The 26608-nt window shown below is 39.2% G+C and overlaps 1 protein-coding gene across 2 annotated transcripts in view; it reads right to left on the bottom strand.

Annotated features, from left to right (window-relative positions):
* Positions 1-26608, bottom strand: part of TBC1D22A (TBC1 domain family member 22A) — an 839044-nt gene that overhangs the window by 533683 nt on the left and 278753 nt on the right. For both annotated transcript variants that reach the window (XM_077468512.1, XM_077468511.1), the window contains exon 8: positions 25442-25556. In XM_077468512.1, coding sequence (XP_077324638.1) covers positions 25442-25556 — 115 coding nt within the window. The remainder of the gene's footprint in view (positions 1-25441; positions 25557-26608) is intronic.

Genomic DNA, 26608 nt, shown 5'->3' with positions numbered 1-26608 from the left:
ATCTCTCTATAAAAGAGGTGCTTGGAGGTATATGTTAAAGAGAACATGGTAACCAGGAGTCTGAGGTGGGTGGTTAGTCCTGAAAGGGAAGACGGTGAATTAGAGGAATGGTTTAAATATTTTAACGAAACAGGTGTAAGATTTTTGTGATTTTTGATAACCAAAAAACAATGTAAATTGAACTTACTGAATTCTGAAATCAAGGTCATTAAAAACAAACTCGTAATGTTTAAACATGATCCTGAATATGTACAGAAATCAGAAGCCATTAAAGCTATACTTATTAAAAAGGAATCTGAACAAAAAAAAAAGAAGATAAAATACAATAGGGATGCAAAAGATTACAAAGACAATGTTGTTTTTAAGTGGCAAAGTAAACTGGCAACGGCTAGATAAACAGGAGCCCAAGTTTAATCATGAGACACAGGAGAGTGCTTCTACACACACTGGTCCTCCCTTTCAAAATAGAAGTGAAAATGGTTATAGATATTCAACTCAGTCTTCCTCACATAGATCCTTTTACCAGGCACCCCGCCTCGCCGGGGAAGGGGAGGTAATCCATAGTATGCTAACCGGAATCATGGATATGGTGGAAGACGGAGACCACCACATAGATCTAGGGGTCCACCCAACCACTACATCCATCCATCCCCCTATGGGAGATCTCCCCCACCATGGAGGGACACTATACACATTGTTTTGAGAATAAGAACACAGGTTACAATACATATGGCTCTCAAGGGGAAGATGGCCCCCCTAATCAATACAATGTAGACACCTAAAACAGGTACATCCCCCTAACTGAAGATGAGGGAAGATCACCCCCTCCTGTCTATGATCAGTATCATAACAACAACAACAACCCTAACAACAGGTTTTTCAGTGGGGTGCAAAGGGGGGACAAAAAAATGGGGACCCAAGAGAGGCACCAGAGGGGGCAGGCATCTTCACCAGAAAAAGAAGGCAAACCTAGGTGACAGTGGAATTATTAATTAAGGTACCAAAGAACTTTCTAAGGAGGAGGTAACTACTTTGAATACACCATAGAGTTTAAATACGTTTCAAACATTTATTGATATAAAAAAATATACTCGTAGAAAGAACATTAAGAGATATGTTATAAGTAATCCCACTAGACAAATTGTCACAGGTTCCCTACAGTTTATTCATACAGGTTCATCCAATGCCTCCCTCTTCAATCCCCCCAATAATTCCCCGAACATCAATGTATTTTGTGACTTGCTTGATAATGACCTTGAAAATCTTAGATTAAAATCTATAAAACCCCAATCTACAAAAGAAATATGATGACTGGTTTGGATACTAGAGGAGATATAGTTATCTGTCCAGCGGATAAGGCAGGGGCTATTGAAATATTGGATCAGAAGATATATATGGAAGACATGGCTAGACTTCTGTCGGATAATGCCACTTACATCTCAGTTGATTCTATGTTAACTTTTAGGAGGGTGCTTAAAAAATTGGCAGATTAAGGATCTTGCGAGCTGGCAAGTATATTGATTATTACTTGCAGCCACTGGTGATAGGCACTTCCTTTTATCTGAAGGATATGAAGCATGTGATCAATGTTTTAAATTAAATTGAGAGGAAGTCAACATATGTATTGGTGACGGTTGATGTAGCGTCCCTGTACACGACTATATCACATGAATTGGGATATGAAGTGGTTAACGGTTTTATATCTCGGGACTCCAATCTATCACATGCACGAAGGAATTGAATTTTAGAACTACTGAGTTTGTCACAAATGTCATGTATTTTATTTATAGCATGATGGTTCCTTCTTTCTTCAGCAGAAAGGTATGGTAATAAGAGCCAAATTATCTCCCAGTATGGCCAACCTTTTCATGTCAAAATGGGAAGAGGATGTCATACTTCGTAATGGATGCCATGATCCAAGATTCATCGACAATATCCTCTTTGTGTGGGAGGGAGATCTTCAGTCAGTGGATTCTTTCCTATGCGATCTGAATGTTACTAACAGAGGAATTGTCCTCAGTCATGAGCCTAGCCCCACTGAGATCTACATTCTGGATTTAAATCTTTCCATTCAGAATGGGAATATAGAAACATCTACATTTTTTAAGCAGATAGATAGGAATGGGTAAATTCCACTGGATCCGTGCCATCATCCGTCATCAGCAGTGTCTAAAGACCAATTTTTAAGATTAAGATGAAATAGTACACATTCAAAGGATTACATTAGGGAAGCTGCTATTATTGAGTCAAGATTCCTGACAAAAGGATATAATGAGGGAGATCTAGATACCCTCATGCAGGAAGTGGGTAACCGGGACTGCCAGCAATTGATTACCAAGAGCCCCCATGAGAGGGGAACATCGGTTGATTTAACTACCTATTCAAGCCATCATTGGTTAATTAAAAAAATATTTAAATTGTTTGAGAAAACCCAAAAATATCTGTGCTCAGTGTATAAAAATACAATTACGTGATTTAACAATGTTGCCTGTGCTCCTGGACGACATCTGTGTTGACAAAAAGTGCTTCGGGTGGGCCTACAGAGGTGATATTTTCACACTCGCTCATCAGTCAGAACAAATCACTCTCCTGTTTGCTTTTGCTACTTGTGGGCACATTTCTCTTTGATGCAATAAATGTGAGTATTTTGGTACTTACACATGGAGTTGCCTCAGTTTCTCTCTAATGCTTACCATTGTGGGATTTGGAGTTTGTGCAATCTGCCTTTTTAAATGCAATATCACCTGAGTGAATAGAGATCCTTATTGGCTCCATTCAGACCTCAATGCCATTAGGCTAAGATTTTGTAATAAGATGACTGGTGTTCTTTTTGTGGCACTGCATTATATTAATGTTTTTCTATGGGACAGTGCAACACTCTATTTTTATTTAAATCATTTAGCATGATCTACAGAAGGTTGTTCACACAAAACATCCTAAAATAAATAAATTAAGTGAAATTACTCCTTCATAAGAATGGGCCAATTTAACTCCATATTACCGCACATGGCTGATCAGAACCTACAGAAAGCATTTGGTGCAAATAAAGGAATACCGTAATGACATTGAGGTCTGAATGTGGAAGGAAGTTACCTTTTTTGCTACACATTTATTTGAAATTTTGACTAGGGTAAAGATTAGATCAAGAGCCATAAGTGATTAAGTCCAGATAGTTCTTGGAGGCTGACAAACTTTTCCTGTAAATGACTGCTATGAATGAATTGTCTGACCAAATCAGCTTGTGAATTAGATTAACTAGCTAAAAAATATGGAAAAGCTATAGTAGGATAATAATATGACAGTTCCTTCAAAAACATGAACGTTACTTACAGCTTAATTTAAAAGTTAATGGGAATATAGAATGCACTTACTGAAGCCATTTAATTTGCTACTTAGAATTCTGGGCATTCATAAGATCATGTGTCAAAGTGAAACAATAATTAAGTGAATGCTGAAAATGATTCATTTCATAAGCTAAGAATCATGCCCAGATTCAAAGCAAATACATTAGACAGGAGACCATATGTCTGAGTTTAAACAAACAACATCACAATCTAAAAAATACCTGACACCAGACAAAGAAGAAGCCTGAAACATTTACCAAGCCAGTAATAAAATAAAATATGTCACAAAGTCTAAGTAATCAGACTAATAGCATAGTCTTAACAAAGAATATTGAGATTCTGAGTGCTGGTTGAAAAAGGTGAACATCACCAAAAAAATAAGAAATAAAAAAAAAAGTTTAATTTATCAGATGGCAGCCATCAATCGCATCCAGGCACAAACACCAGCGAGGATACCTACCCCCCAATTAAGTAAGAGAGAAGTATGCAGAACAGAGACACAGCATTTACCAATAAAACTATAAGACCAGCTCAGGGTATAAGAAGGTTATGGTCCCTTGGAATGTGTGGGAAATGCAGTCTTTCACTTTTTCAGTCAATTTAAACTTGCTATACTTTGTTTGCAAGAGACATGTTATAATAGATACAGTGAAATATTTGCAAAGATAATCTATACTAAGTATGCATACTTTCTCATAATATTTCTCTTATTCTCAAGGAGTTAGTACATTTATACACAGATTTACAGTTGTGCTCATAAGTTTACATACCCTGGCATTTATGATTTCTTGGCCATTTTCAGCGAATATAAATAACACAAAAATGTTTTTTCACTCATGGTTAGTGTTTGGCTGAAGCCATTTATTACCAATCAACTGTGTTTACTCTTTTTAAATCATAATCACAACAGAAACTATCCAAATGACCCCGATCAAAAGTTTACATACCCCAGTTCTTAATATCGTGTATTGCCTTCTTTAACATCAATGACAGCCTTTTTGTGATATTTGTTGATGAGGCTCTTTATCTTCTCAGATGGTAAAGCTGCCCATTCCTCTTGGAAAAAAGCCTCCAGCTTCTGTAAATTATGGGGCTGCCTTGGATGGACTGCACGTTTGAGATCCCCTCAGAGTGGCTCAATGATATTGAGGTCAGAAGACTGAGATGGCCACTCCAGAACCTTCAATTTATTCTGCTGTGGCCAATGACAGGTCGACTGGCCTTGTGTTGTCATGATGGAATGTCCAAGTGCGTCCCATGTGCAGCTTCCTGGCTGATGAATGCAAATGTTCCTCCAGTATTTTTTGATAACATACTGCATTCATCTTGCCATCAATTTTGACCAAATTTCCTATGCCTTTGTAGCTCACACATCCCCAAAACATCAGCGATCCACCTCCGTGTTTCACAGTAGGAATGGTGTACCTTTCATCATAGGCCTTGTTGATTCCTCTCCAAATGTACTGTTTATGGTTGGGGCCAAAAAAGCTAAATTTTGGTCTAATCACTCCAAATGACTTTGTGCCAGAAGGTTAGAGGCTTTTCTTTGTGCTGTTTAGCGCATTGTAAGCGGGGATACTTTGTGGCATTTGCGTAGTAATGACTTTCTTCTGGCGACTTGACCATGCTGAGGCTGTGCATCTTGAAACAGCCACACCACATGTTTTCAGAGAGTCCTAGATTTCACTTGAAGTTATTTGTGGGTTTTTCTTTGCATCCTAAACAATTTTCCTGGCAGTTGTGGCTGAAATTTTAGCTGGTCTACCTGATCATGGTTTGGTTTCAACAGAGTCCCTCATTTTCCACTTCTTGATTAGAGTTTGAACACTGCTGATTGGCATTTTCAATTCCTTGGATATCTTTTGATATCCCTTTCCTGTTTTATACAGTTAACCTAACTTTTCCCGGAGATCCTTTGACAAGTCTTTTGCTTTCCCCATGACTCAGAATCCAGAAACGTCAGTGCAGCACTGTATGAAAGATGCAAGGGTATGTCAGGAGTCCAGAAACTAATTTTATACACACACACACGAATTACAAGCAAACTGATCACAAGTGAGGATGGTTACCCTTTAATAGCCATTCAAGCTGCATCTGGAGAAGACATCAGAGCATAGGAATTTGGTCGTAGCTCTTTGGATTCCGGTTTCTTATAGGGGGTTATCGAAAAATGTATCACCATTAACGAAAACATTATCCATTTGGAACAGAATGAATAGTACAGGAAAGTATGCTCCCCAATATCCCCTAACAACATTAGGATTCCCCTGGTTCCCCCTAGGGGATCGATGGGGAATGGATGCCGGAGCCGCGACACCAGGAAGTAACCCCCGGGAGAGATGTTGCCGGCCAGGGGGGGAGACGAGGATGGCTGCGGGGGCTTCATTCTCGGGTAATTCCTAATGAGCTAGTATGCTATTAGTAATGCCTGCTAAGACCCTTCGTCTTGCAGGGTGTATTTTTTTTCTTTTTTCAGAGGGTTTACTTCCTCTTTAAAGATCAGGCCTCTTTTTCATACTCGGTGTTTACAAGTTAAAAACACTTTTTTTGCTTGAAAATTACTTAGAACCCCCCAAATACTATACTTTTTTTTTTTCTAACTCCCTAGAGAATAAAATGGCGTCATTGCAATACTTTTTGTCACACCGTATTATTCTTACAAGCACACTTTTTTGGGAATAAAATCACTCTTTTGAATAAACAAAATAAGACAACAGTAAAGTTAGCCCAATTTCTTTTTATAGTTATATAGTTAGGTTGAAAAAAGACAAATCCATCCAGTTCAACCTTATAAACAATAAATAAATAAAATAAAAAAATATTGTACAATGCCATATACCCAATTTTATACCCACAGTTGATCCAGAGGAAGGCAAAAAAAAAACAGCAGAGTATGTTCCAATTTGCTACAGCAGGGGAAAACAATTCCTTTCTGATCCAGCAAGAGGCAATCAGATTTTCCCTGGATCAACTTTACCTATAAATGTTAGTACCCAGTTATATTATGTACATTCAGGAAAGTATCCAGGCCTTTCTTAAAGCAATCTACTAAGCTGGCCAGAACCACCTCTGGTGGGAGTTGTTGCCTTATGAGTTTATGTGAAATCTTCATTAATATCTGTAAAATATTGTAATTAGAAATAGATCTAATTTGGCTTGCATCTATGAAAGCCAGGTATAACGCCTTCCCCCAGGCGCTTGTTAAGAGCAGACAATGCGGGGCCGAAACCTGTATATACCAACAATGGAGAGCCACTCCCATTCTTCTACACCTACTCACTTCAAAGGACCCCATGCTGGGGTAGACAATGAAGAGAGCCCAACCATAATTAATACCCAAGTTCCTGGGGAAATCCAATTACATCTTCTGCCCAGAATAGTTTGCATGAAAGGGGGCCGACTTATGTAGTAAGCACTCCAATCATGATCCAAGCTAAGGCAGCCTATGGGGCATCAGCATGAAGGCATATACTCAGAGCAAAGGGGAGGTAACAGGGCTCTTTTTGGGAAACCAGCTCTCAGAGTGGAACGATGTAAGGATGGGTAATTATGGTTAAAGGTGTTGCTTGTAACTAAATATGCTTGTAGATCACTGTCTTAGAGAATATACTTTGTATTCCTGCATGTAAATATTATATTTAAACCTAGTATTTTCTTCCTTGATGTAAGACCATAGATAGAGATTTATGTGTTAGCTAGACTTTCAACTACTTTTAATAAATGTTATTATATTTAAAGCTTTTCCTCCTGGTCTTTAGAATTCTCCTTTAACCCATATCATATCTTGTGATTAATAAATCAGAAGTATAGATTTTAAAGGTTAACATTGTCTATTATACATTTTCACAGCTCTTACTGTGAAGAAACCTTTCCATATTTGAAGATGAAATCTCTTTTCCTCTAGACGTAAAGAGTGCCCCTGTGTCCTCTGGGTTGCCCGTAAAGAGAATAACACCACCAAGTTCACTATATGGACCCCTTATATATTTGAACATGTTGATCATATCGCCCCTTTTTTCTCCTCTTCTCAAGAGAGAATAAATTCAGTTCCACTAATCTTTCCTCATAGCTAAGCTCCTCCATGCCTCTTATCAGTTTGGTTACCCTTCTCTGCACTTTCTCCAATTCCCAATAACTATTTTGAGAACTGGTGCCCAAAACTGAACTGCATATTCCAGGTGAGGTCTTACTAATGATTTGAACAGGGGCAAAATTATATTTCTCTCTGGAGTCCATATCTCTCTTAATACAAGAAAGGAGTTTTTTCCCCCTTTAAATTAGTATCAGTGTTATATTGTGAAAGATAATGTTACGCCGAGTAAATTGATACCCAACATGTCACACTTCAAAATTGTGCCCGCTCGTGGAATGGCATCAAACTTTTAACTTTAAAAATCCCCATAGGATTTTTTTTTTGATACAGAATCATAGGTTATAGTCAATAGTCAATAGTCAATAGTTATAAGGATAGCCATAGGAAAAGGAGGATTTCTTGGCACAAGCAGGTAGGCAGCATGTTCAAGGGTAGAAGGCACCTTTAAAAGATAGGCGACATTTCAAAAATTCTACAGGTTGCATGTTTTGAGTTAGAGGAAGTCTAGGGCTACAATTATTGCTCTCACTCTCTAACGATAACGGCGATACCGCACGTATGGTTTGACCACCGTTTTCATATATACGGGCGCTACTCACATATGTGTTTGCTTCTGAGCGCAAGCTCGTCAGGACGGGGCACTTAAATTATTTTTTTTTCTTATTTTATTTATTTTTACACTTAACTTAAAACTCTTAAATATGAGATCTGGGGTCAAAAAATCCTCAGATCTCATATTTTGACTTAGATGCAATAAGAGAATAAAAAATAAAAATTTGTCATTTGAAAAAAATTACAACAAAAAAAAAGCCTTTAAGAGGTATGGGCGGAAGTTACGTTTTGATGTTGCTTCCACCCTACTATGATATGGAGATGGGTGGGGGCCATCTTAGCCTCACTTGTCTCCATACCCAGACACTTATAGGACCCGATTGCCTCCGCGGCTGCGGTCGGCTCCAGTAAGTGGCGGGAAGGGGGGAGCCCTCTCCCAACACCGATAACATTGATCTTGCGGTGCAGAGACCACCATTATCATGAACAGGACCGCCGGCTCAAAAGATGGATACCTCGGTTGTGGCAGCAGCTGCTGCCATTACCAAGCTGTCCATCTTTAAACTGCCGACGTATATGTACATGAGCTGGTCGGTAGGTGGTTAATAAAGAAAAAGTGATAAAAATTGATATAGATATAGATATAGATATAGATTATATATATATATATATATATATATATATATATATATATATATAATTTCTAACATTTGATATTGAAGTAATATTGTAATATTTTTTTTTACCCCTCGACACCGACCTCACACAAAATATGCTGCCCTACTAGACTGGGCTTTTTTAATCTAGGTTAGTGCCAGGGTTAGTGTTTGGGTCAAGGTCAGGACCAAAGGTCAGGGTCGGTATTTTTTTGGACAGGAGTTTTTGTTTCCCCTTTAAATTATTATCAGCGTCAGCTACCGTTAGGGTCAGTGTGTTTTGGGTAGGATAAATGTGCACAATTGTTTCTAGGCTGAACTACGGGTACAAACAAACATACACATATGGGGTATTGCTGCGATCATCAGGAGCAGGAGAATTTTTTGGGGTTGTTCTTTAGTGGAAGGTTTGGGAATGGAAAAACACAGATATCCATTACCATTTACCACCACATAAAAGCCCAATTTGCCCTAAAAAAAAAAAAAAGGTAAAAGCCACCTTGATTTACAAAGTAGGTAGGGAGCCATACTCTAATAATTATCCCAGTCACCGGGCTTGAGAGGAGACAAGCTGAAGTGGATCTTCCACTTACAGTGACTGTGCTGATTATCAGTGTGTGGTTGCCCTAGTCTCTAAGCCGATTTGCATTGCAGAGCAATATATCTGTCTTTGAATATTGGCCCCGCTTTCTTAAATATGCAAACCTTCTAAAATATGAAAATCCCTCAAAATAACATGGGAACCAGAACTGTATTACCCTTAGATATTTTTAAAGCCATTCAACAGCGCTGTGCAATCCAATTTATGTGCAGTGATGAAAAAATTAGCTTGGATGCTTTTTTTTTTCTTTTTTTTTTTAAACAAGTTCAAATTCTTTATTGTGATGAGTCTATAAAAGTTTGAACAAATATTTGCTCCAGTTAAAATACAACTTGCCACCCATTGGAGTTTTCACTGTATCCTTACTATTTGTGATTGTTACAGAACCATTGACATTTATGATCAGACATTCTTCAAACATTGTATGGTTTTAAACAGGTACAAATAGACAAACGGAGGAAAAAAAAAAAAAAACTTTGGATTTTGCTATGGCTGTTGCTTCCACCTTTGATCATTTTTTTTTCCAAAATCCAAATTGCTATCTACAGATGTCCTGAATTCCCTTACCCAAATCCACTTTTTTTTGGATTGTTATTTCCTTTAAATATTGTGTTGTAATTTCTTCATATCCTAAGACATTTATTAAAGGAGTTGTAATGGCAGAAGGTTTTTTTTATCTTAATGCATTCTTTGCGTAAAGATAAAAAAAAAAAACCTTCTGTGTGTAGCAGTCCCCCCCCCAGCACCCCCCTAAATATCTACCTGAGCACATTCTCTCTCCAGTGATATCCACGATCCCCTCAGTCATCCAGGACACGCCACCTGACGCAGCTGCGACACCGGGCCGTGAGACGCTGGGAACCACCGGCGCCACCGGACGAAAGAAACAGCTGAAAGAGGAACTGCTTCTCCCCGGGAGCCCTGTGATGTCCCCCAAAAGCTTTTCCTACACGTAAAACGTGATGTGCCTGAAACATTCCGATAGAGAGTGAGTGTACTACTTTTCAAATAAATACCTGTGATCTAAAATACTGCACTTAGGTTGGCGCTGTTTTTCTTCTGTTTGTATATCTTTTAAAGGTGCCTTCTACCCTTGAACATGCTGCCTACCTGCTTGTGCCAAGAAATCCTCCTTTTCCTATGGCTATCCTTATAACTATTGACTATTGACTATTGACTATAACCTATGATTCTGTATCAAAAACCTGCCAGCTACCTATTGACTATCATCTGCCATATTTTCTGCCATATTCACTAACTGCAAAAATTCTGTGGATCAGCAGATCTGAAACCCTAAATCTGTTATACACCAAAAACCACAGCAGATACCCCCATTTCCCCATCCCATTCTTCTCCCCTCCGTTTTTTACGTTTTTCCCCACAAACCTCCCCCCTTTTCCCCCCTCCCCCCATCCTGGACATATATAATCCAGCAGCGCAACGCACAAAAAAACATTTTTGGTTTATCCCAAATACAGTATCTCACAGAAGTGAGTACACCCCTCCCATTACGGAGCTGGTGGATGTTAGAGACATTGCGCTCTTCCACCTTCCATTTGAGGATGCCCTACAGATGCTCAATAGGGTTTAGATCTTTACCCTCAGCTTCTTTAGCAAGGCAGTGGTCATCCTTGGGGTGTGTTTGGGGTCATTATGTTGGAATGGTCTCTGAAGGGAGGGAATCATGCTCTGCTTCAATATGTCACAGTTACATGTTGGCATTCAAGGTTCCATCAATGAACTGTAGCTCTCCAGTGCCGGCAGCACTCATGCAGCCCCAGACATGACACTCCCACCACCATGTTTTACTGTAGGATTTAATGTCGTCTTTATACTCCTCACCTGGTTGCCGCCACACACACACACACACACACACACACACACACACACACTTTACACCATCTGAACCAAACAAGTTTATCTTGGTCTCATCAGACCACAGGACATTGTTCCATTAATACATGCCCTTAGTCTGTTTGTCTTCAGAAAACTGTTTGCAGGCTTTCTTGTGCATCTTTAGAAGAGGCTTCCTTCTGGGATGACAGCCATGCAGACCAATTTGATGCAGTGTGAAGCGTATGCTCTGACCACTGACAGGCTGACCCTCCACCCCTTCAACCTCTGCAGCAATGCAAAGACTAATATGTCTATTTTCCAAAGACAACCTCTGTATATGACGCTCTGCACAGGCACTCAACTTCTTTGGTTGACCATGGTGAGGCCTGTTCTAAGTGGAACCTGCTCGGTTAAACCGCTGGCTGTCTTGGTCAGCAGCTCAGTTTCAGGGTCTTGGCAATCTTCTTATAGCCTAGGCCAGTGATGGAGAACCTTGGCACCCCAGATGTTTTGGAACTACATTTCCCATGATGCTCCACTACACTGCAGAGTGCATGAGCATCATGGGAATTGTAGTTCCAAAACATCTGGGGTGCCAAGGTTCGCCATCACTGGCCTAGGCTATCCTTATTTAGAATAAATGTAAAGGGTATATCTGCACTAGGAACTAAAGTTAACAACTTAAGGACCGCCCTCATGCCGATGTACGTCGGTAGAATGGTATGGCTGGGCACAGGCACGTACAGGTACATTGCCCTTTAACAGCCCGGCCGTGGGTCGTGCACGCGCCACTGGCGGCACACTCACAACCCGGTCCTGAGCTCTGTGACCGTGGCCCGCCGGTGTCCCGCGATTGGGTCACAGAGCTGAAGAACGGGGAGAGGCAAGTGTAAACAAACCTCTCCCCGTCCTTCCTAGTGAGGCTGTCACTAATCATCTGTTCCCTGTTATAGGGAAAGACGATCAGTGACATCACATGCCAAGGCACGCCCCCAACAGTAAAAAAAAAAAAAAAAACACACTTACACTTAACTCCTACACTGCCCCCTAATGGTTACCCCCTTCACTGCCAGTGACATTTTTACAGTAATCCGTGCATTTTTAAATCGCACTAATCGCTGTATTAAATGTCAATGTTCCCAAAAATGTGTCAAAATTGTCCGATGCCAATGCTGCCATTACTAGTAAAAAAAATTGGGGGGAAAAATGCCATAAAACTATCCCCTATTTTGTAAACGCTATAACTTTTGCGCTTATTACGACACCAATTTTGTTTGGGATACACATCGCACGATTGTCAGTTAAAGCAATGCAGTGCAGAATCGCAAAAGGGGCTGTAAAATGGTTCTTAGCTTAATTGGTTAATAAGCAACTGTGCACTATAACCCAGAAACCAGGCACAGATAATATATGTAAAAAGTGTGCAGCGCTAAACTAAGTCAACACAGACAAATATCAAAATATACAAATGTGCAAATAATCAACAGTATATAAACAATAACAACTGTGAATAAAGTTTGAAGACACATATGCTAAATTACATCACATGTGAATAAAGTGCAATTGTGCAAACAAATAATGCATATAAAGCTGGATTCCACCAAAGAAAGTCTTATGGAAGAAGAGTGTTTGGAAATGACGATCATACACCTGAAGGTGTGACACCCATCTCCATAACAAAAATGGAGGCTTACTGGAAAGCCAGTGACCTTTCCCTCAGAGAGGTCACGCAGCACCTGGTTGGATCTCTGATCCACTGAAAAAAGTTCAGGCGTTCCTCTCTTATGGTCGTGGATGGTATACACTGGGAGGTTCACAGCAACTCAAGATGCAAGATCCAGTGTATGAAGCCTCGATATCAGAATATTTAGGAAACAAAAGGACTCCACATAGTGTGATACTGTCTCAACATCTGGTTTACTAAGCAGTACATTTACATAAAAGTCTGAACTGTGATCATGTCAAAAACAACAGATCAAACAGATAAAATCCTTGCGAGTTTCAAGCAGCGATCATCAGGGGTACCATACCCGATGATGTAATTTATTATGAAACGATCGTGGATTGGGATAGCTACGTACACATGCTGCTGCACTTGCATGATAACTGCTTGAAACTTATAGCAGTGAATTTATTATAATTATAAGCAAGCATTTTTACTGAATGAAATCACAGCTAATCACATGGTACAGATAGGCTGAGATCGGCCCGGTCTGTACCATGTGATGATTGTGACCAATCTCAGCTAGCAACACAATTGTACACAATGAACGGCATGAATCAAAGCCATTAAATGTTTACAATTGTCATGTGATCTGCTGCGATTGGTCACAGCAATCACATGGTACCGGCAGCGGGCTAAGTACACTGATCAGTCATCAACACAGTGGGTGACAGATCACACTGGGGCATGGCCCACAGGGCCATCGTCTGAGGAAAATTCTGTGGATGACATCATATGACGTCCACTCAGAACAAGAGGGCTCCCACTCAGGTGTCATTTCACAATGGCCCAGGTGGGAAACCGTTAAAATAAAAAGTTCCAAAAAGAAATATGTGGAACCAAAGAGAAAAATGTATCTAAACACAGAAATCAAGAAATATGAATAGATTATTCAATGGATCAAAGTGAAAAAAAAAAATTGAAAATCTATATTTAGGCCACTTTTACACCAGCTCACGATCGGATCTGCCTGTCAGCTTTTCAGGCAGAGCTGATCGGACCACCCATTGTTCTCTATGAAGTGGTGGATGTCAGCAGACACCCGTCGGCATTCATGGCAGTCACCGCATAGAGAACGGCAAACTGTTTCTGCCCTGCATAGTGGAGCGGACATGGACCTGTCAGCCTTACAGGTTTCAATAATTTTAGAAGACAAATGTTCAAAGTGTGTTTTTTTTTTTTTTTTTTTTACCTATTCCCATTATTTCCCAGAAGATTTTGAGTGAAGGGTGCTGAGAATTTAAAAGGTAAACCAGACCAATTAAAATGTTACCAAATCATAATTTATCCCCACAGAGTCAGAAGTTAAAAAAATATCTGAGATATATTTACATGTTTAACCACCACCTCTATACAGTCGAGAGGACCATCTCTCGTTCTGGGATGATATATGAAGTCACCCCAGTCTCACCTCGTCTAACACAGTGCGACTCAAATCTCGGTAAGGAAGCAATGACGTGGCTCTTTACCCATGTGATCGGCTGTATAAACACAATAGTGCTGGTAATCGGTTCCCCTCACCTCACACTGATACAGGGTGAGGAGAGACGGGAGACGATCTGTGGCATCTCCAAAGGGGAGACTGTACAGATAATCAGGGCACTGATCATCACTGCAGCCCCAACAGTGCTGCCTATCAGTGCCCAGAAGTAGTGCCAAATTAAGCCCATTAGTGATATCAATCTGTGCCCATCAGTGATGCCCATATGTGCTACCTATCAGTGTCCATCAGTGCCGCCTATCACTGCCCAGACCCCAACAGTGCCACCTATCAGTGCCCATCAGTGCAGGATATTAGTGCCTCATCAGTGCCACCGCATGAGTGCCCATCAGTGCAGCCTCATCAGCGCACATCAGTAAAATTACTTATTTACAAAATTTTCTGACAGAAACGAAGAAACACTTTTTTTTGTTTTTTTAAGAAAAAAAAACACTCAGTGGTGATTAAATTCCACCATAAGAAATCTAATTATGTGAAAAAAATGCTAAAAATTTTATTTGGGTACAGTGTTGCATGACTGTGCAATTGTCAAAGTGTGACAGCTCTGAAAGCTGAAAATTGTCCTGGGTAGGAAGGGGGTAAAAGTGTCCTGTGTTGAAGTGGTTAAACTAATGCAAAAGCTTTGTTTTAGTCATGGACTCAAAAGTAGACTCGGTAAAGGAAATTGGTACAGCAGAATGTTTTGAGGCGAGATGGGCCAAGAGAGAAAGGCACTAAGAAGTACATACCAGTGTAAACAAACCCCTCTTGTATTTGCCAAGAAGATAAATAAGTATTTGTGTTCACCTATGATCCTGACACAGATGCTACTACATTAGCAGCCACTCGGGTCCTACAATGCAAGTTGCTGGCAAAGTAGTTAAGACAAACTTATTTACTACATTAATTAAATGGTCTATTTAACGTGGAATATCAATTCTCTAATCACATCTCAGCTGAACTTCTTATTTCAATTAACAACTCTAAAGTCTTCCAACAGAGATCCAACTGCTCTAGGATCATTAAGAGCATTTTCATTACCTGTCAAATGAGGGAGTAAAAGGCAAAAACTGCAAGCACTCTCAGGAGTAGGCATCTACCCTACTTAAGAGATGATTAGGGAGTAAGCAGCAGTAGTTCTCATTAGTTGCTAAGCAATGAAAAGACCTCCAATGAAAAAAAGAATTGAAAACAAAGAAAAAAGGTGTTTTCCATGCAAATCCAAACTCAAGGGCAGCGTGCCCTTTTCAATTAACGCTAAATGTGACATTAGGACACAGAGTGTAATCACCACAAGTCAGAGAAAGGTGAATCCGAAAAAAAAAAGAAAGAGCATTCACACAGTACACAGTAGTGCTTTCTTGAAATCTGAACAATATAATTGTATAAACATAGAGAAACAAGAAAGGGATAACCAAAGCATATTTATATATGATACAGTAGTGCTGTCAAAAAAGGGATTTAGGGGCACTCTGATTACCAGACATACACGCCTGTAAAAATATGCTATGCTGGCTATACTGCACCCTTAAAAGGGAACTCCCTCTCTGTTGAGAAAACAATTCTCACGAATTATGCATTGCAAACATTTTAACAAACTAGCAAATATAAACTGACCCATGTAATAAGAAACGCTGCATTTCCATGGTATCCCTTTAGAGGTGTAACTATCTAACCAAATATTAAATTACCCCTTCAGTAAATCTAAGGACACCTGGGAATATGTGTAAAATATGGCTCGCTGCAGACTAGTACAGAAAGCTACCGTATTTATTGGCGTATAATACGTACTAGCATATAACACGCACCCCAAGTTTAGGAGGGAAGTTTAAGGAAAAAAATTACATTTTAAATGCCCATCAATGCAGCCTTGCCCAACCGTGTCCACCTGCAGCCTTGCCCAACCGGGTCCACCTGCAGCCTTGCCCAACCGGGTCCACCTGCAGCCTTGCCCAACCGGGTCCACCTGCAGCCTTGCCCAACAGTGGCCATCTGCAATCTTGCCCAAAATTGCAGCATGATCATTTTTAAATGTTACTGCCGCAGAGATAGACAGAGCCGGATGTCCTGCGTACTCGGCTTCTCTCGCAGTCCCGCCCAGTCCCGTCCCTTGGCCCATCTCCTATGATGGACACAACACCGTTCCAATGGCAGGACATAAATGCTAGGAGGCAGGACTGGGCGTGACTGCATGCAGAGCTGAGCCTAGCCGAGTACACAGTACACTCGGTTCTGTCTATTTCGGCAGCGTCCGTTTCCTCCTTCTCCAAGGCAGCAGTTTGGCATATAACTCGCACCCACAATTTTCCCCTGATTTTAAAAAGTGTGCGTTATACGCCGATAAATATGGTAATTTCTCATAACTGTAAATGACGAAATGCATTAATCAGTTCAGCTCAAATCAAATTTTTGCACACATGTAAAAATCGTAATTTTTGGCAACAAAATGACTTAAACCCGCAGAGCATATATTTTTTGAAAGCACAGGCCCTATAGAATAAAAATATGATAGTTGCGAATCTCTATGCCACATGATATTTGCACAACTGTTTATCAAATGCAAATTATCAGGAAAAAAATAATAAAATTTTAATGAAAGCACACTCAATATACTACACAATTGTTTCTTAACATATAAAAGATAAGGTGGCGGCGAGTAAATAGATACCAAAAATGTCAAGTCTTAAAATTGCATGCACTCGTGATATTGCAAAAAACTATGGTACACACAAATCTCTATAGGTGAAGCTTTAAAATATTTTACAGGTCATCATTTGGGGTTAAACAGGGGTTATTTTGCTAAAATGATTGTTCTCAGTATGACAATCACATTGATGTGTCACATGTGGTATGACCGCGGTTTAGATACACGTGTGCACCCTGAAAATGTGTTTACGCTTGTGAGTATTCATTTTCTACTTGATTGATACAAAAAGGGGTTAGTAAACCCCTATGTGATAGCATTGGGCAGGTGGCAGGAACTCTTTTTGGAGACATTAGGGGTCTAATAGACCCCAATATCTCAACAGCATCTAACCAAGCACAGATCTATTTGGTTAGAGGTGTCCCCTGGCTGTATCGGCCATGAAATGGTGGGTCTGAATCCAGAAACAATGAAAGCATCATCACTTTGTTTCATTGTTTACATGTAAAAGTGAGGCATGGATATGTTGTAGGCCCAGGCTCCCACTGTGTGAAAGTGTTTGGCATCTAAGGAGCCGCCGCATCAATTTCACGCTCAAGCCCAAAGCCTGTTGAACAAATTGATCACAAGCTGATAGTTGCTACTGCAGAAATAATACATAAGTCCAAAGAGCAGAACTGGTTAACATTTATATTATATTTCTAACTACAGTATAGTATATATTTCAATTTTTTAAGCGCAGTTATCCTTGCAGACAAGCTTTGAGGTGAATGATGACTGCAGTGCACAGACTCCAAATCCGCATGGCATGTGCCGTAGACAGCGGTGCCTGTCGTTTTGTAAATATCTCCTAAACCGTGTAGGTTTAGGAGATATTTCTTGGACCTACAGGTAAGCTTTAATCTAGGCTTACCTGTAGGTCAAAGTGGTTTATAAGGGTTTACAACCACTTTAATATCATTGCCTTTAGCGTCTTAAAATATATCTGGGGTAGAAAAATCGTCAACATTTGAAGTGTGTAGATGATTTTTGATAATATCACCATTTTCACAATATTTATACATCCTATTCAAGAAGTCTGGCTGTTATCTTTTTGATTTCCATGTGTATCTCATTTAATAGTGGGATATAATTGACTTAATACATTTTTCTAGGGGAAGGTGTTTTTTTTTTTTTTCTAAATATTTTAGTTCTGTGTTCCTCCGTGTAAATGGGAATTCCCATTGTAAAACTAATTCTTCATACTTACTCAGATTTATATTCAGAATCTCTGACTTTGAGGGGTTCATTTTTAAGTTTCATAGCTCTTCATGGTGTTTTAACAGTATCATTAGGTTTGGTAGTGTAATTCTGGGATTGAAGATGTAGAACAAAATATCATCCGCATATGCCGCTACTTTATACACTTCATCTCCAATCTTAACACATATGTCCATACTATTTTGTATGGTTGCCTATAGGTGTTCTAATGACAGAACAAATAGCAGGGGTGAAGGGGGACACCCCTGCCTTGTACCGCTGAACATTTCAAATGGTAGGGAGTCCCACTGATCTTTCGCCGTGGGGTGGTTATGTAATGTTCTAATCCATTGCCTCTAGTATGTAACCGTTAATGACTTTTTATAAAATGTAAATTGGTAAATGTGTGTACGTTTTTTAGTTTAACCACTTAAGCCTTGGACCATTTAGCTGGCCAAAGACCAGAGCATTTTTTTTTTTTAAATTCGGCACTGCGTCGCTTTGACTGACAATTGCGTGGTCGTGCAACGTGACTCCCAAACAAAATTTACGTCCTTTCTTCTTCACAAATAGAGCTTTCTTTTGGTGGTATTTGATCACCTCTGCGGTTTTTATTTTTTGCTCTATAAACAAAAAAATAGCAAAATTTTCAAAAAAACAAATTTTTTTTTACTTTTTGCTATAATAAATAGCCCCAAAAATTATATAAAAAAAAACAGTTTTTCCTCAGTTTAGGCTAATGCGTATACTTCTACATATTTTTGGTAAAAAAAAAAATCAAAACAAATCGCAATAAGCGATTATTGATTGGTTTGCAGTGTCTAAAAAATAGCGGATAGTTTTACGGTATTTTTATTATTATTTTTTTTACTAGTAATGGAGACGATCAGCGATTTTTATCAGGACTGCGACATTATAGAGGACACACTGACACTTTTGCCATGATTTTGGGACCACATTTATACAGCGATTAGTGCAATTAAAAATGCCTTTATTACTGTGTAAATGTGACTGGCAGTGAAGGGGTTAACCCCTAGGTGGCGCTGTAGGGGTTAAGTTTGTCCTATAGAGTGATTCTAACATGTGGGGGGAGGGGGGCTGTGTGACACAACACTGATCACCACTCTTGATCACAGGGAGCTATTAGAGCTATTATCAGTGTCATTAGGCAGAATGGGGAAATGCTTGTTCACATTAGCATTTCCCCATTCTTCCACCCCGTGAGACGATCACGTGCATCCCCGCGGACATAGAATTCACAGGACTCGCCATCACACTCGCGGAGCTCCGAGCGGGCTCACGCCGTGCACGCAAGCCACCTCCTAAAGGGCAACATACAGGTACATTAATCTGCCTGTATGTGCCCTTCTGCATAACTTCAGTATATCTGCATGAAGCGGTTGAGAATCGGTAAAGAGAGGGATAATTCCAGACTCCAAACAAAAATGACAAATTGTAATGATATTGGTGGTTAATAGTTGTCCAAGAAAAAAAAAATCCCCACTGCAATACTACAAAATCACGTTATGCAGATTTGGAGACTTTTTAGGCAGCCTCGTACCCAAATGGAGATCCCTGTATTTCAAAGCCATATGCCAGAGGTATAATCAAGCCCAATCCATTCAAATGGTAAATAATCTTCATTTACTCTAGTAGATATATGGCACAATGTAACATCTACTCAAATAAACACTTCAAAATGGCAGCATGTGACATAGAATCAGAAAGCTCAGTGACTAGAAGTCCACAGCATCAACCTCACTATTCCATGTGTAACACTAATTTCAAAAGACTATCATATATCTAGGCATCATCAAAAACCCCTTCCCCAATAAGCCATGTGAAGCCCCTACATGATTCACCAAAAAAATACTTTGTATGGGATTCAAATAAATAATTAAAACAAAGAAAAAGGAAGTTGACTTTTGCTGGTGTTTAGGCATGTCAAGCATTTGAGCATTCATTGATTCTTTGGGCCAAAATAGTAGATTATTCTAGGCCATTGGAGTAAACGCTCAACCACTAAATGTGATTAGCATTTAGCACTTTTAGACATGTTCAGCATTTTTTTCTGTCCAAAATCTCCTTTCCTAAATGTGCTGGCTGTGTGTTTTTTTTTTCTATCTCAAGCTATAAACGCTCTTCTAATACACCCATAAATACTTGTATGTGCATGGCCACATAGGCTAACAGAGGTGAGTTTAAGGCTGGATTCACACCTATGTATTTTTTGTGCTTTTTGCATTTTGCACTACAGTTCATTTAACATTCTGTAGTGCAAATCTGCAAAAAGCACTAAAAATGCATAGGTGTGAATCCAGTCTAAAGACTGAAAAAAAAAAATGTCAAACGACTGTTTACATGAGGCCTTAAATCGTTACTAAACCCAGGACACCACATTCACTACATCCGGTCTCCCACAGCACACAGAACATGGAAATGCAATGATTTTAGTAAATATAAACTGCTAAATACTTTTTCCCTATCAGCAGTATAAATCAGTCTTATGACTCATATCAGTGTCTATTTAAAGCTTGTAGGAGGGGTTTTCATTCCACTCTGACTGTCCTATGAGGATGCCCTGACCCTCTGTCTGGACAGTGCCGATTAGCCCTGTGCCAATTCACATGCACCCTCCTAAGAAAAAAATAAACTCTCCAGCAATACATTCTAAACTGACAATTTGAGTGATTTCAAAGGCTTTGTCTTATCAAGAGATAAATTAGGGACAGTGGAAGAAGTGGAGGATCAGAGAAGATAGGATCAAACAGCCTTTTTGCACAATGTACAACTATAACAAGCATGCTTTACTGCATATACAGACTGATTTTACTGTTATGGTTTTAGTAACACTTTAAAGCTGAATTTCATGAGCTTTTTTTTGTTCTTCTATAGTTACATTGACCAAGGTTGGAAAAATGTAAAATATAAATATAAATATTAATATATATATATATATATATATATATATATATATATATATATATATATATATATATATACTGTGCCTTTAGCAAGATAGAACGGTTGCAAAATCCTTAAAAAAAAATGATGAAATCCTAAAGAAGCATTGGGTGAAATAAGAGTTTTGGCCATATCCCTAACCAATATATTGACAATATGTCTACACTGAGCCCTAGTCTGTTGGGTTTGGAATGATAGGGAAATTTCATTTTTCCTTATTGAAATATCTAAAGACTCCAATATCCTGGTTAGCTGATTTCATACCAAAGGAATGTCATTGCAAACTGACCAAGTCCTAAAAAAGGTCCTATTGCTCGCAAGGGGAGCTGGCCATTTCCTTACACACAAATCCTATATACCACAGCTATAACTTGGAATATTTAGTCTCTATCAGGTCTGATCGTCTGCAACACACGGTAAGAAAGCGAATGGGACTCAGTGGCGAAACACCACACTTTAGTTAAGTATTCTTGTTATATTTTCTAATACTATTACACTTGTTATCTGTCTATGTCATGATTTTATTTAATGTTAAACATACATGTCTTTGTGTGATTTCTCTTTGCACATCTTGAATACAAGCCCAAAAATGTAAACTATAATATTAATTAGCATACATCGCATAACACCGAACAATACAATTAAGTACATTTAGTAGTGGTTTGGGGTTGACAACTTGAGGGTACTAGCAGTGCTACACACAATAATGCTTACATTTGTTTTAATATCTGAGATTTTAACCTTTATGTTGCTAAAATAAAAAAAAAAAAAAAAAATATTTTTAAGCAGTGTTTTTTTTTTTCATAATTATTAACATGTTAAATCCTAAATGCATGTTAGAACCTTTACGATCTATCTTTTAAAGCATGGGGAAATTTGCATGTACTGCATTTTTTTTGTCTTTATATAATTTTTCAGTAATTTGTCCTTTAAGAAACTACAGTATCTAACAAAAGTGAGTATACCCCTCACATTTTTGTACATTTTTTATTATATCTTTTCTTGTGACAAAACTAAAGAAATTACACTTTGCTACAATGTAAAGTAGTGAGTGTACAGCTTGTATAACAGTGTACAATTGATCTCCCTCCAAAATAACTCAACACACAGCCATTAATGTCTAAACTGCTGGCAACAAAAGTGAGTACACCCCTAAGTGAAAATGTTACGGTACTACTTACAGTGAGCCCACCGGCGAGCAGGTGACACGGGATCCCCCAGGGCGTGGAATCTAAGAGCCAGTCGGTGTTCCGCCAGGGACCCTCTCACGAAGGTTTGGACTTAGCTGTGTGCTGACGCCAGGTCACGACCCCCGGGTTCACCCTGCTCGCTAGGGAAGTACCAGAAGACACTGTTAGACAAGGATGGATGGATGAAGCGAAGGAGAGCCGGATAGAGAGCCAAGGTCAGGACGGGCTGCAGACAACATAATCAGAACAAGCCGGGTCGGTACACAAGAGATCAGTTCATGAGGGGTCAGGTAACACAGGTTACACAAGGGAGCTCAGAAACAAATGTTGTTCAAGCAACCAGTAGCTGGTTAGAAAGGGTTTTAAATAGAGAAGCACATGAGGGGCTGGACAGGAAGTAGCAGGAAGGAAACATATATTAGGCAACAGGTGATGAGCGGCAACACCCATAGCTGCCGAGTGCACAGAGCTGAACACCAGCTAGTGGAACAACAGATGCCAGCCGATCTACTGCAGTAAAGGTGAGACACAGATCAGCTCCGCAGCTGATCTGTGACAGACTTGGTAGTGTTACAAGGTTTCAGGTGTGACTAGGGGAGCAGGTGTGTTACATTTGGTATACAACAAAATATAAAGGACAGCACTAATTCATCAGAAAGATGTGAAAACAAATATGATTAAATTATAATAACAACATTCCTGGAAGAAAGAGTCCACACAGCAAAAATATTTAAAATGTGTAGAAGGTCATCTTAATTTTCCATGCTCCACCAAAACTCGTGTGAGAAGAAAAAAACTCACCAAATAAGCTAAGGATCATGTCCTTTTGATGTGGCTTACTCATCCAAGGATCTGAGACCTATGCACGTTTTTTCCATTTAGCTATTTGGTGAGTTTATTTCTTGGTTGTGTTGGTGGCGCATGGACAATTAAGATCACCTACTACACATTTTTCGTTTTTTTGATGTGTAGACTCTTTCTTCCAGCAATGTTATTGCCCAATTATGCACGCTATATATATGTGATGTAATCATATGTTTTCAAATTTTTTGGATGAATTAGCACCGTTCTTTATATTTTATTGTATATGTTTATGGATCATCAGTTCAATTGAAAAAGGGGCAACTTCTTCTGGATTTTGTCAGATAATGTATTTGTTTAGTGCCATCACTTGTTAAACTATATATATCAAGTGTTAAATTTGGTGTCATCGCTCTCACTCTCTCATAATGGTCATTGGAATTTCAACATGGCTTCTCATGGGAAAGAACTCTGAGGATCTGTAAAAAAAAAAAAAATGTTTTGCTCTACATAAAGACGGCCTAGGCTATAAGAAGCTTGTCAAGACCTTGAAACTGAGCTGCAGCACATTGGTCAAGACCATACAGCGGTTTAATAGGGTAGGTTCCACTCAGAACAGGCTTCGGCATGGTGCAACAAAGAAGTTGAGTGCACGTGCTCAGCCTCCTATCCAGAGGTTGTCACTGAAAAATAGATATATGAGTGCCGCCAGCATTGGTGCAGAGGTTGAAGGGCTGGGGGGCAGCCTGTCAGTGCTTAGACCATATGCCAAACACTGCATCAAATTGAACTGCATGGCTGTCCCAGAAGGAAGCCTCTTCTAAAGATGATGCACAAGAAAGCCCGCAAACAGTTTGCTGAAAACAAGCAGCCTAAGGACATGAATTACCAGAACCATGTCCTATGGTCTGATGAGACCAAGATAAACGTATTTGGTTCAGATGGTGTCAAACGTGTGTGGAGGCAACCAGATAAGGAGTACAAAGACAAGTGTGTCTTGCCTACAGTCAAGCATGGTGGTGGGAGTGTCATGGTCTGGGGCTGCCTGAGGTACAGTTTATTGAGGGAACCATGAATGCCAACATGTACTGTGACATACTGATCCTGAGGATGATCCCCTCCCTTCGGAGACTAGGTCACAGGGCCGTATTCCAACACGATAACGACCCCAAACACATCTTCAAGACCATCACTGCCTTACTAAAGAAGCTGAGGGTAAAGGTGATGGACTGGCCAAGCATATCTCCAGACCTAAACCCTATTGAAGAACTGTGGGGTATCCTCAAATGGAAGGTGGAGGAGCACAAGGTCTCTAACATCCACCAGCTCTGTGATGTCATCATGGAGGAGTGGAAGAGGACTGCAGTGGCAGCCTGTGAAGCTCTGGTGAAATCCCATTCCCAAAACGGTAAAGGAAGGGCTGAAAAATAATGGTGGCCACACAAAATATTGACACTTTGGGTCCAATTTGGACATTTTCACTTAGGGGTGTACTCACGTTTGCTGCCAGCAGTTTAGTCATTGATGGCTGTGTGTCGAGTTATTTTGAGGGGACAGAAAGTAAACTTGCATAGGTCTTAGATCCTTGTATGGGTAAGCCACATCAATTCGATCCTTAGCTTATTTGGTAAGTTTGTTTCTTCTCACACGAGTGTGGATCACAGACAATTAAGATGACCTACTACACATTTTACATTTTTTTTGTTGTGTGGACTCTTTCTTCCAGGAATGTTTTTACCCAATTATGCACATTATGATGTAATCATATATGTTTTCAATTTTTTTTTCATGAATTAGCTCTGTCCTTTATATTTTATTGTATACCAAATGTAACACACCTGTTCCCCTATTCACACCTGAGACCTTGTAACACTACCAAGTCACATGACACCAGAGAGGGAAAATGTCTAATTGGGCCCAATTTTAACATTTTCACTTAGGGGTGTACTCACTGTTGTTCCCAGTGGTTTAGACATTAATGGCTGTGTGGAGTTATTTTTGAGGGGACAGCAAATGCACACTGTTATACAAGCTGTACACTCACTACTTTACATTGTAGCAAAGTGCCATTTCTTCAGTGTTGTCACATGAAAAGATATAATAAAATATTTACAAAAATGTGAGGGGTATACTCACTTTTGTGAGATACTGTATATATGAATTTAATTTAAGTATATCCAAGCAGAAGAAAACAACACTGTATAAAAAAAGAAATGACTAACACTTTTCATATATATATATATATATATATATATATATATATATATATATATATATATATATATATATATTTTTTTTTTTTTTATGTTAAAACTTACCCACATAGTCACTAATGAATACAACAAAGAAAGGTGTGACTAGGTCATTTATTCCTTGTACGTATCCACTTGCTGGATGTCGAATTGCCCATATAAACAAAATTCTTTCAAATATCTGCAAAACAAAATACACATATACTTAGAACAAAACAATGCACAACAGGATTAAAATTATTGTTAAAGTTCATTAAAAGGATTTTACATTTACAACAATTGGGAAAACCTATAGCAGCCATATGCAATTAGCGGACCTCCAGCTGTTGCAGAACTACAAGTCCCATGAGGCAAAGCAAGACTCTGACAGACACAAGCATGACACCCAAAGACAGAGGCATGATGGGACTTGTAGTTTTGCAACAGCTGAAGGTCCGCTAATTGCACATCACTGACCTATAGTCTGGCAGGCTAATGCAAACTGACACTGGCGTCCTCAACAACTCAATAGTCAGCTGTTGGCAGCAACAAAAAGATTAGCCCCAAAGTTGCAGGAATGCTCAGGAATACACAACCTTTTCAGCAACACACAGCTGTAGATCGAAAGCTGAAGTTGCAGGCAAAAATGGCCAAGCACCTCAGAGCATACTAGCATCCTCTAAGCTGCTCTTTTATCCCTTACACAGCAGGGTGTCTGAGCACAAACTTCTGCCTATCAGTACTCAAAGTGAAAAATCCCTTAAGCCATTTTGTTTCCTATAAAAAATCTTTAATTAATGTAAGCCAGTGTCCGAAAAAATGGAAACGCTCTTTTATTATCGCTACAACTTATTATGGCAGCTTTCCACAACAAATCTGCAACCCGCTGGTCAGAAGCCTTAGAAAAAGAAAGCCTTTGTTTTATTATTGCAACAACTTATTATGGCAGCTGTCCAGAACAAGTTATACAAGCAACCTGCGGGTCAGATACCATAATGACTTATTTGATTCTGTTTTGGAAGCTGCCATTTTGTTCAAACTGCAGTTAATCGTAAAGGAAACTGCATCCTCCGTTTTTTTTTATTTTTATTTTTTTTTTTATATATAATCTTTATATCTGTGAATCAATGTATACAAATATACATTTACATAGTTACATAGTCAGGCAGGTTGAAAAAAAAAAACACAAATCCATCTAGTTCAACCAAAAAAATAAAATAAAATACAATCCCATATACATAATCCTTCACCCAC

The sequence above is a fragment of the Lithobates pipiens genome, unplaced genomic scaffold (genome assembly GCF_037356315.1).
Source record: "Lithobates pipiens isolate NorthernLeopardFrog02 unplaced genomic scaffold, aLitPip1_a1.2 Scaffold_8, whole genome shotgun sequence".
Classification (NCBI taxonomy): domain Eukaryota; kingdom Metazoa; phylum Chordata; class Amphibia; order Anura; family Ranidae; genus Lithobates; species Lithobates pipiens.
This window is presented reverse-complemented; position numbering and strand designations above follow the sequence as displayed.